Below are 12,449 nucleotides of genomic sequence, written 5' to 3'. Positions count from 1 at the left end.
CGGAGCTCTCGCGAGAGGCGCGGCCTTCGAGAGGCCGGCAGCGGGGGTGTGGGGGGAGCGAGAGCGGCGCTGGGAGGAGGGGGGCAGAGCAGGTGACGGGGCCTGGCGTTGAAGGCCTGGCGTAGGAGGAGGCGGCGAGCTCGGTCGGTGAGTAAAATGGCGGCGCCGGTGGGGGAGAGAGGGTCACCTGTGGGTGGAGAGAAAGGCGGCGGCAATCCGTGAGGGGCATGGGGGCCTTCTCCGTGGCGGGATGCGGCGGCGGCTGAGGGGGAAGCAGCCATTTTGGGGCGACGTGAGGTCTGCCTGGTGGCGCCGAGGGGTCCACCCCAGCCTGGGCCTGCTCTCGGCGGGCGAGAGGAAGGAAGCCCCGAGACGCGGCCGGGAGGAGTGGTGGGCAGGCAGCTCATGTCGCGGGAGACTCTGCCGACGCGGCCGCTTCTTCCTCTTCTTCCTGGGTTTTTTTCCCTTCTTCTCTCCCCCTCCCCCCCCCCAATTGACACGACGCAGCCTCATCTTCGCGCCTGTTTCGGAGGCCAAGCTTTCGGGGTTTCGTTTCTTTTATTGTTGTTATTTATACACTGCTCCCCCGACACGCTCGTTTTTATTTCAAAGAAATGCAAGCTTTCGTGGAGCACTTCTTTTTTTAAAAAAAGGGGGGGAGGAAAGGGAGAAACTGGATCCGATTCCTCCCTTGCGCGAAACGGATTGTGGCGCCTCTTCTTCGCAAGCTTTTTTTCAATAAAATCATTTTTCAATAAATTGTACAATAATTGTACATTTGAATATCTACTTGCCATTATTCTGACTATGTTTCTGCTTTCAGTGCTAGTTATTACTTACATTATTACAAAAAACAGTAATAATTGAATGCAGTGACAATAATTTATGATAATAAAGAGTGGACACATAGTCCTACAGATACAACCGGCCCTTTGAGGGTGACCAAACTGCTGATGTGGCCCCCGATGAATTTGAGTTTGACACCCCTGTTTTAACACATACTAAGATTAAAGGTGCCTGGCACCTGAAAACTCAAAATGATTTAAATTGGCCCTCTGCAAGGCGGTGAAGCACTTCCAAGAGTTTGCTAAAAGTGAAGCTACTGTTTGTGTGAGCAACTTGGCCCCAAAGCAACCTTGGAGGAAATTGCCCCCTCCCAGTTCTATGAATGCCAGTGGCGCTGTGGTCTAAACCACAGAGCCCAGGGCTTGCCAATCAGAAGGTTGGTGGTTTGAATCCCCGTGATGGGGTGAGCTCCCGTTGTTCGGTCCCAGCTCCTGCCCACCTAGCAGTTCGAAAGCACGTCAAAGTGCAAGTAAATAAATAGGTACCACTCCGGTGGGAAGGTAAACGACGTTTCCGTGTGCTGCTCTGGTTTCGCCAGAAGCGGCTTAGTCAGGCTGGCCACATGACCCAGAAGCTGTCTGCAGACAAACGCCGGCTCCCTCGACATATAGAGCAAGATGAACATCGCAACCCCAGAGTCGTCCATGACTGGACTTAACTGTAAGGGGTCCCTTTACCTTTACCTAGTTCTATGAAACAAAAATTGGGTGCTATTAGGTGGCACTGAGAGTGATATGGAAATGGTCAATAACCAATAAATTCCAGACTTTTCTCAGGGTGAGGCCTAATCCCACATTCAGCCCAGAATTATCTGCTGTGGAATACAGACCCTCCAAGTGTCTCTATTTTCCAGGGATGTCCCTGGTTTAGAGAAGCCATCTCAGTTTCTGATTTGATCCCAGAATGTCCCACTTTTCCTTAGGGTGTCCCTATTTTCATTGAAAGCTAGGGAGTTATCTAACCCTGAGCCGTCTGAAGGCAATCCTGCATAGGGTTTTTTTTTTAAAATTGTTTTATTATGTTTTTTATATATGTTGGAAGCTGCCCAGAGTGGCTGGGGCAACCCAGTAAGATGTGTGGGGTATAGATAGTAAAATTATCATTATGGAATGGGATGCCCCTATTTTCATCGGAGAAATGTTGGCGGGTTTGGGAATAGTTGGTTTATCATTTACTGTATATTTTTCTTATAAGGCCGTTGGCCGAAAGGGATAAATTATTATTTCTTTCTGAAATAAATAAATATTAGGGGGCAATATCTCTCTCTCTTTGTGTGGAGGGGGGGCTGTTTTGCCAGATTAACCCTAACTCTTAAAATTTGGTTAGTGAGAAACCCCAAAGTTTGAAAACAAGAAAACAAGGCAAGACAAATAAACTAGAAAAAGGGGAAGTTCTGCCTCGGCAACAGTTTCACGTGGCCACTTTTGGTTGCAAATTATAGCCCCCACCCCAGACATCACTCCACCACAATATGTTGTTTGTCTGTTTTCAGACCTTCATGTCAGCACCAAGGACATTACCATCACTTTCCTTTTTTGGAGACGGTTTCCAAGAACATTAGGAGAAAACACTGAAAACTTCATACAACTAAGATGACTTTCCAGGAGAAATGGACCATTCAAGGTCAGCCTTTGATATGGTGAGTGAAAGGGGCTTTGGGAAGATAGAAACATAAAAAAGACTCTTTCTAGGATCAGTCAACTATCATGGAAAGGATGTAGGTTGTAATAGGCTTGGGCATAAGTATTAGTATTTCCAACTAATGCAGGTTTTAACACTTGGTTACTGCCACTTCCCTGCTGAGCATAAGAGAAACTGAAACATAACAAAAACTCCCCAATAGCCACCTTAGGACTATGTTCAGCTTGGAGCTGCTGCATGTGATCTTTGCAGCACACTGGAAGGTAGCCTACCTACAGCCCATCAACCCAACACTTAGGCCAACTTTTCAGCTGACAGCTTAAGGGGGGAAGAGTAAGGAGCAACTGGGCTGCCTGCAAGGTGCTCAGATGAGCAGCTTGCTTCTCTGGGATATTTAATGTGAAATGTCGATTGATTTTAATTCTCACAATTTGGTATATATCCCTGGTATCAGTAACCTTTCTCCTCACCCCCTCTGCTTTGACGTGCACAGCAATGGGGATGCCCCCGGGGAGCCAGCATTCTATGGGGAGATGTGCATTTAGGCCCCAACTGAATTATAGGTCTTGTGGCTGGAATATTGCATGTCCTCCACCATCCCTAAATTGAAGGAAGTCTCCCTAGTCAGCAGCACCCCTACACTGCAGAAGCTCAGGTGGAAGACATGCAAGTCTTCTACATCCATTGCCTATTGAGGTATCTATGGCCTCTAGGCAGGGCAAGAAAAGCTATTGGAACCTCTCTTGACGTCCAGTGCTCAGTTGGGGGTGGAGTATGCAAGAGCTGGGTGGCACCCGGATCCTTTGCAGCTTTGGAAATGTTAGGGAAAGCACCCAGCAATCCCCTAGCTCAAGCATAGGCAAACTCGGCCCTCTAGATGTTTTGAGACCACAATTCGCATCATCCCTGACCACTGGTCCTGTTCACTAGGGATGCTGGGAGTTGTAGTCCCAAAACATCTGGAGGGCTGAGTTTGCCTATGCCTGCCCTAGCTTCTCCGAAACTCACCAATCAGCTAGAAAAGCATCAAGCCTTTCAGATAAGCAGCAATAATCAGGAGTGCTCAGCTAGGGAAAAGAGGAGTTCTGCTCCTTCAGCTACAGCTTTGGAAATAACAGGAGGGGGGCCTCCTAGAACCCACCTAGCTTCTCTGAAGCACACCACCTACTCATGAGATGCTAACTCTTTCAGATCCATAGCAGCTAAAGCTAGGCCAGGGAAGCAACAGGGCTGGATGGCTCTTCTCTGAGCTGATGGAAGATGTTACTGGCATCCTCATAGCTTTTCCGTAGCTAACCTCTGAGCTGGGATAAATGCAAGCTACTTAGACTAGTGCAGAGGTTGAGGGAGCAGCCAGTGCCTTTCTGAAGCTCAGTGCTGAGCTCAGGAAGAGTGGGATGGCTTCTGCTCAGCTATGCCATGGGGAACAATCATGGGGTAAGCTCCTAGGATCTCAGAAGCTCAGTGCTCAGCTGAGAAGCACGCAAGCCATTCAGATCTACAGCAGCTATACCTGAAGCAGGGGAGCAACTCTCTCCAATGGCCAGTGTTCAGCCGGGGGGGGGGGGAGTTTGGCATCCTGTTGGGCTGCAGATTTGCAAAGGCTAGGAGTAACTTCTGGGAGCCTTCCGCTCTCCTCCCTCTTTTTCTCCAAAGCTGGGATAAGGAAGCTTTCAAGTGTTGTGCTCCAACCAACACACCACTAGGAAGATAGGAGGAATGTTGGGGATCAAAACCTTCCTTAAAATCAAGCACTCAGCTTGGAGAGCTGTGTTGCTCCGGGCATCAGTAAAGACAGAGATTGCAGAGAGAGCACCTGGACCTCCCTACAGCCTGCCACTTTACTGGCAGGTGTGCAAGATCTGAGCTCAGTGGTAGCTTTCAGTAAACTTCTAAGGTAGCAACCAGTTTCTGCTCCTCCCCACCATTAGTGTAAGCAGGAATATGTGCCGTCCTTTCCATTCAGCCCAGTGAAGAGCACTAGGCTCTCTTGTTTCTCTGAAGCAGTGTGCTTCACCCCTAGACTCCAGACAGTGGTTCTCTGGGGTTTCAGCCCAGGAGTATATTCCAACCCTACCTTGAGGTTCTCTGGGCTGAACATGGGATTTCCTGTGTGCAGAGCAAATGTCCCATCACTGACCTGTGCTCTACCACTGAGCTACCCCTGTCCCACAACTGTTGCTGGGTTTCTTAGGAGCTTTTCTGCTGAGAAACTTGTAAGCCCCCTGGCTAATTGGGAGTCCTGGGGGCGGGGGGGGAATATAGGAAGATGCTTCATCACTGAGCTATGGGCCTTCCTGAAAGGGCTGGGAGAGCAATGTGATTCTCTGGAAAGCCAGTGCTCCCCTTGAAGACTGGTGTAATAGTCACCCAAATACAGATCAGGTTCAGGAATGGTAGGGGCTTCAAATTAACTCTGCCAGCTAAGGAGAAGCTTTAGGAAAACCTAGGGGCAAGCCACTGCCTTCCTTTACCCTTGTGGAAGCCCAGCATACTGCAAGTAGAATTGTAGAGTTTGAAGGGTCATCGAGTCATTTATACGCTTGCCTTATGCCCAGTTTTCAAGAGGTCTTAGCTTAGCTTCCCCAAACACTCCATTCAGCTGAGAAGTATGAAAATTCTGGGGAGCAACCAACACTCATTTAAAGGGTTTTTAGGTTCTAACTACCCTTGCTTTCTGCAAACCTCTGGGTAGTTGGGTTTCCACAACAGCACCCGAGCCTTCCTCATGTGAGTGTTATCTTTTGGAAGACTGGTGGGAGCCACAGGTCTCAGCCGACTCCTTTCTGGTGTTGTAGACTTACTGTAGGTGTAAGTGATGCAGTTCTCAGAAAGCTACCGAGATCTCTCTAGTGTTTCTAAAAGCAGCTGCTCAACACAATGAGGGCTCGATGGTGGGGGGAGATTTGCAGGAGCAGGTTCAAATCAGCAGGGTTCACTAATAATAATAATAATAATAATAATAATAATAATAATAATACAGTTTGGGCCTCTGAAATACTGTGTCCTAAGCTGCTTAGGGCTTTGCATGCTAGTAAGGCAACTTTAAGGGGAAAGATGGAGGGCACAAGGAGAAGGGGACGACAGAGGATGAGATGGTTGGACAGTGTTCTCGAAGCTACTAACATGAGTTTGGCCAAACTGCGAGAGGCAGTGAAGGATAGGTGTGCCTGGTGTGCTCTGGTCCATGGGGTCATGAAGAGTCGGACACGACTGAACGACTGAACAACAACAACAACAACAACAAGGCAACTTTATGGGTGCCTCAATCAGTATCGACCATTTGTGGTCTATGATCAGCAGGGGAGGCCTGTTAGTGGCACCACTGTAGGTGCTGCCAAGTTGGTAATGGCAGGGCCTTCTCGATGGTGGTTCCCTATTTGTAGAATGCCCTCCCTGAGGAAGTGCATCTGTCTCCCTCATTCAGGAGGGATTTAGAAACACTGTTGTTCATCCAGACATTTGATGGCTGAAAGACATTGTCTTTGGCAACCCTGAAATTATTAGCTCTGAGGATTATGCATATCTACTGTACATCATACAGTTAAAGCATATGACTTCCCTTCCCTTCACCTGCAAAACCCTGAGAACTGCAGTTTACCACTCACAGGACTACAGCTCTCAGCTGGAATTGTAGTTCTGCATGTGGTAAACAAAGGTTTCCAACGTTATTTGAGGGAAGCCCTGTGCTTTAAATATATGGTGTTGCAGTGACTCATGTTCAAATGTTTTTATATGTTCTTAGTGTTTTAACTAATTTATATCTTTTTGCTACTGTTGTTCCATTGGGATGAAAGGGGTGAGGTAGAAATTTAACATATAAGTAAATGAATACTCACTAAGCAGTTCTCCAACTGACAACCCACCACAGAGAAATCTAATGGGGAGCAGGGCATTTTCTGGTACCTGACACCCATCTGTGAGGGAGATTAATAGCTTCAGGAAGGCCTCCCTGAAGCTTGGCATACTCAGCCAAGAGACACAGAAGCCTTCAGCACCAATTCTGGAAAAGCTGTGAGGCATCTGAGCTTTCCTCACTCAGTACCCTTGCGGAATCAGCACTTAGCTAGGAGGTGAACCAGTCTCAAGTCCCCTCTTTGTGAAGGCTCCCGCAGAAGTGCTGTAAATCTCTTTGTGTATATATGTGTTTTGAATGGGAAAATATCATGCAACTTCTGTGACTGCCAGAGTTCAAGGCCTTGTATTGTTATTAGTATGGCCACATTCACAGCATACAGTTGAAGCGTTCCAATACCACTCTAAACAGTCATGGCTTCCCCCAAATAATTTTGGGGGGCTGTAGTTTGTTGTTAAGGGTGCTGAGAGTCAAAAGGAGGCCCCCATTCACCTCAAAGTGTTATCGCTGACAAAGTTCCCTTTCGAGAGGGACTGTTTGTTAAACCACTCCATAAATTATACTCCTGAGAGGGGGCTAGGGGTCTCCCAACATCTCTCCGCACCATTGACAAACTACACCTCCCAGGATTCTTTAGGGGAAACCATGACTGGCATGGTGTAAGAATACGGTACATATTTCAAATAGCAATAGACGCTTGGTGATTGGTTGTGGGGTGTGTGAGAGGGAGTTTCTTTGATAATTTGTTAGGTGGGACCTGGGTTAGGTAAATTTATTCTGATTGGGCTGTGTGATAGCAGATGCTGATTGGCTGGAGGTTATAGAGTGGTGAGTTAATTGTCAGGAAAGATCAGGCATAGGCAAACTCGGCCCTCCAGATGTTTTTGGCCTACATCTCCCATGATCCCTAGCTGACAAGACCAGTGGTCAGGGATGATGGGAATTGTAGTCCCAAAACATCTGGATGGCTGAGTTTGCCTATGCCTGGGAAAGATGTTGGGATGTGACAGCTGAGATGGGGGAAACGTGAGGAAGAGACGAAAGTACAGCTGAGGCTTGAATATTAACAACCACTGTTTTATTAACTCTCGTCTGGTGAAGATCAGTAGAATGGATCCAATGGTTGAGGTGGGGTTTGTCCTGTGTCTAGAAATAATAAGCTCTACTTCTCCCATCCTTGCTGAGAATGGTTCCTAGCGTTTATCCCCACCACTTCTCCCAAGAAAACTCGCTGTTCGCCACTGAATCAGAACAACCCACAGAAAAAACGATTGATGTTTGTTCTAATTCAGTGATAAACAACTGTCCCCCCCCCCCCCCGGAGATAGTGACAGGACAAGTGGAAGTGTCGGCGAAGAAGCCATCCTGTGTAAAAAGTCTTACCAAAATAAGGTTGAAGAAGTGGGTGTTTTTTTTTTTAAGTTGGCTAAACTGTCCAACCTGTCAGAAATGCAACCACAGAATCTCGGACAGTCAGAGGTAGAGTGCACCCAAGGACCTGGCCTGGATTTATGTGTTTTATTTTATTTTATTTAACAATAAATAAATAAATTGTAGGAAAACCTCAAAGCAGCTTACCATAAATATTAAAGTTATAAATAAAAGCATTTAAAAACAATTTTAAACATTGAGAGATAATTAAAATAGCTCAGATAAGCAATCCCAGCTAAAAATGAAGCACCTTCCAAAAAAAACCCAAAACCCTTCTTTTTTATTATTACTTTTTATTTATTTTTGTTTCCTCAGCTTGCCAGTCTGCCCCACATGTCTTTCCTCTCATTCCATCTACTGGGACTATCTCCAACAATGGAAACATCACTATTGGCTGCTTGGCCCAGGATTTCCTGCCTGGCTCAGTCGCTTTCTCTTGGGATAATGATGAAAACGAGGCAATTGAGTTTACGGAATTTCCTTCTTTGTTCAACTCCAATGGGACTTTCACTGCAAGCTCCCTGGCAGTTGTCCCTGCTGCAGCTTGGAAGCATTTTAACCCATTCTACTGCAAGGCTGCTCACTCTCTTGGGAGCAGAACAGAAGAAATTGTCCGTTCGAGTAAGTGAATTTATATGACTTGTTGTCTACAAAAAAAAAATGATTTCCCAGCAGCCAACGGCAGCTCAAACCAAGAGATTAGCAGAAAGGAGTCAGAAAGTGCTAGGGAACTCTTAAAAGACCAAATGCTTGATTTCTGCATGGTCTTTTATGGGAAGGACCAGCTACCCATATCTTCCATCCAATAACTAGCTAAGGTTGCCATATGTCTGGATTTTCCAGTTGCATCACACATGTGTGTGTATGTGCTCTTTTTTGCCCTTCCAAATATGGCAACCCTATAACTAGCTAGTTCCCAAAGGACCACATAACTGTCTGTATTCCTAACACAATGAATAATTACCTAAGTTCAGAACTAATGTTTTTTTCTGCATAGGGTGAAGATTAATTTATGTAAAAGAGGGAAAGCGTTTCAAATCCATTTGAAACTTGGCCCCTAATCCGAGATATAGGTGAATAGGATACGATTGCCTTGTAGCACGGGAAATGAGCTAGTCATGTGCTCAACAATGCTCTTACACTGTCATTCATTCTGAGAGTGAGCTTTCACTCTGTGGGATGAACGCAGTTGAAATGGATGGGAAAATGCTTGTCTAGACACACAACCTTCTAGAAGACAATCTCATGAGTCTTGTGAATGAGGGTTCCTTGATAGACCTGGATCTGCAGTTCTCCTTGAGTTCCTGGATTCATCTGCAATACATTTGTTTACTTTCTGCCATTTTTCTTCCTTCTGCAGTAGTGCGCCCAGACTCTCCGCCTAACATTGTCATCAGTGCACCACTCCTAAAGGATTTTGCGGGATCCCCCTTGAATGCCACCATCACCTGCACTGCTGTAAATCTGCACACTCAGAAGACCACCATCCAGTGGCTGAGGGATGGGAAAGTTATTGAATCTGATGACCCCACCACCATACGAATCTCAAAGTGCAGCTACAGTGTGAGGAGTGAGATACGAATCACCAAGAACGACTGGGACAATGGCAAGAAGTTCTCCTGCAAAGTGTCCAACGAGAGATTCAGTGGGATAAAGAACGTCAGCAGACCCCTCATTTGTGGTGGTAAGTTATTATATTCCATCAGAGCACCGGAAAGCCAGTTGGAACATTCAAGACAACAGGGGCATCTTTCATTTCTGTCATAAGGAAGAAGCACTCAGTATATATGGTTGCATTCTGAACACGGGAGAAATATTAGCTTTGGGCTAAAACTGAGGTAAGATTTCATGAAAATCTACATATGCCAAAATGCTCAAGGTCTAAAGGCACTTAAGCACCATAGTCCAGCAATGTTATCCTTCAGCAAATGCTAGGATACTGCTGAGATACGTAGATCCAATCTTGGCTTCAGTGTTATGTGAGACATCAGTCTTTGTTATGGTACTCATAGTCCCCATACTTTCTGCTGATCCAATTCTGGCATTATTTTTAGTCAGGGAGGAATCAAATTTCATTGTGATTCTTAATATTCTTACAAAGGAATGCCTTGTGAATTTGGGGTTCTACCAAGAGCACAGTGTAGAATCACTGACTCTGGCAAATCAGTGGATCACCAAGGAAAGGAACTTGTGCAGCAACTAGCAAGGTCTCCCATCTACAAGCCCTCACACACAAACCCCTTGAATATGGCAATATCGTGGGAAAGGGAAATTCTCTATTCTGAATTGGACATAAGCAATGGAACTCTTTGAGGACATTGGATGTTTGAATCAGATATACAGTATGTTGGAGTTGTTGTAAGTGTTGTCCTACTATGGATCTCAATGTTGTTCTTCTTAGGTCTTTCCATCCCTGTCACGGTTGAGACCATCCAGCCTTCCTATGCTGATATTTACCAGACCAAGTCAGCCAAGCTGACCTGCAGAATTTACAACATACCAGATGAGCAAGACCTTAAGGAGCTGAACGTCACCTGGACAAGAGCATCCGATGACAAACCCCTGGACACTGCACTGGAAACGTACAACGATGAAGAAAACAGCGATCTGATATACGCAGATGCAGTAGCTACTGTGTGTGTGGATGAGTGGGAAAAAGGAGAAACTTTCAACTGCAAAATTATTCACCCAGATTTATTTCCTTCGATGGAAGTCAGGTCCCTGCGCAAGCCTCAAGGTAGATGCCTATTTTACATCAGCTGAAAGAAAGAAAAAGATAAAATGACCCTTGGTGTCATTGATTTCAGCAGTTTCGTTCTGTCTTCACAATCATTTAACACAAACTATCCTAACAAGGTGGTCTCCCCAGATGTTCTGGACTATAACTTCCAAAATCACTGATTATGGGGCATAGTGGCTAGGGCTGATGAGCTTTGTGATCCAAAACATCTGGAGTGCACCAGTTTGCGGAAGGGGGATTTAACACCCATCTGAATCTAAGCAATCGTTGTTGGAATTAATAAGCTATTCTTCCAATGCCTTCCCAATGGGCATGTACAGTATGGGCTTCCATGTGCCTAAGGGTCTCAGATAGGCAACAAAAAGAAAACATCAACTTAGCCCCTAGCATGCTGTCAAAAATCCTTAGTATTGTCCATATGACTTAATGGGTCATGAGTTATATGTGGCTGCTCTTAGAGTGGATGAAGCCCCTATTCCAGGGGTCGGCAAGGTTTACCTTGCCTGGGCCAGTTCACTCCCACAGAGATCACTCTGTGGGCCGGATTGCGTCTGTGCAGATGGGTTTTTTGGCGCGGCGCGGAAACAAGTCCCTGCTCCACGCTGCACCAGTTTAGCACAGTGCACGAGGGCTCACCGAGTGGGAGGCTTAGTATGGGGGCAGCTCGTGGGCCATGGGCTGCAGGTTGCCAACCCCTGCCCTATTCTCAGCCCACCTTAGCAATGAAGAGATGAGTTTGTCCCCACTTGCTTCATGGGACCGTCTCTATAAGCCATAGTCTCTCTGTCTCTCTTATGCGCTTCCACTCTTTTTACAAACAGAGAGCAGTAGACCATTTCATCACAGTCTTTAATAAAAATCCAGATTTATAAAGCCATTGCATCAAAACTCTGATCTGGTCATTTTTGGTCATTGTCCATTTCACCTCCTAGAAGGCTTCTACCATTCTTCTCACAAGTTTTTCTGACTCTCTCAAACCATACAAATGAGGTCATGGTTAAGAAAAGGAAAGGGGGGGAATGGTTAGCAATGTAGTTAAAAAACAAAACCATGCATTTGATATTCTCTTAATCCCCCCTCCTTTAACCTTCCAGATGGCAACCCCTCTGCTCCACATATCTACATTCTTCCTCCTCCTCCGGATCAGCTGGCTCTGCAGGAAACAGCCACCGTCACTTGTTTGCTGAAAGATTTCTCCCCTAGTGACTTCTTTGTCAAATGGCTGCGGAATGATGAGCCCGTGGATGCTTCCGAATACTTCACCAGCACAGCCACCCAGGAGTCCAAGGCACCCAACCGGTATCACGCTTATAGCATGCTGAACATCAACGCAGATGAGTGGAATTCTGGAACTGCTTACACTTGCATGGTGGGGCATGAGAGGTTGCCCCTCCAGACGTCTCAGAAGACCATAGACAAGAATACGGGTAAACCAACCATTGTCAACGTCTCCCTCGTGCTCTCCGACACCGCCAGCACTTGCCAATAATCATTCTTGTCAAGCCTCCTGCACATCTTTCACATCTCCCTAATTCTACCAGCATCTGTTTTCCTTCCTTTTGTCTCCATTTGTTTAATTATTGGCCCTTTTTTGTGGGAAAGAGGGGTGATGTGCCCTAAATGATGTAGAATTAACCGGCCACATCTTTCTGAAATAAAATAATAGTTTGAAATAAAGAAAGTTTATCGTAATGCAAGGAGACAAATCTGGATTGTTGTTGGAAACTCTGATAAAAGGATAAAAAAATATTTTTCAGTCATAAAAGCATTGTGATAGGATATAAAGTTTCCACTCTCAGCCTCTTCTCGACTATGATCTGGAATTTTCAAGGGATGATAAAATCATTAGACATTAGACACCCAATTAGACACCCATCCTTCCCTTGTGTATTGCATTGCAAGTATCAGATTTGTCAGCCTCACCATACCTTTCCC

General features: G+C 45.9%; 1 gene segment (V, D, J or C); it reads left to right on the top strand.

Annotated features, from left to right (window-relative positions):
- The first annotated feature begins 2,438 nt into the window (after positions 1 to 2,438).
- LOC117058901 lies at positions 2,439 to 12,193 on the top strand. The segment is given in 5 exon segments: positions 2,439 to 2,469; positions 8,090 to 8,395; positions 9,135 to 9,458; positions 10,176 to 10,511; positions 11,609 to 12,193. Coding segments are annotated over 5 exon segments (1,392 nt in total).
- The last annotated feature ends 256 nt before the right edge of the window (positions 12,194 to 12,449 follow it).

Source organism: Lacerta agilis, chromosome 14 (genome assembly GCF_009819535.1).
Source record: "Lacerta agilis isolate rLacAgi1 chromosome 14, rLacAgi1.pri, whole genome shotgun sequence".
NCBI classification, from domain to species: Eukaryota; Metazoa; Chordata; class Lepidosauria; order Squamata; family Lacertidae; genus Lacerta; species Lacerta agilis.
The sequence above is the reverse complement of the archived record's forward strand: the minus strand, read 5'-3'. Positions and strand labels throughout refer to the sequence as shown.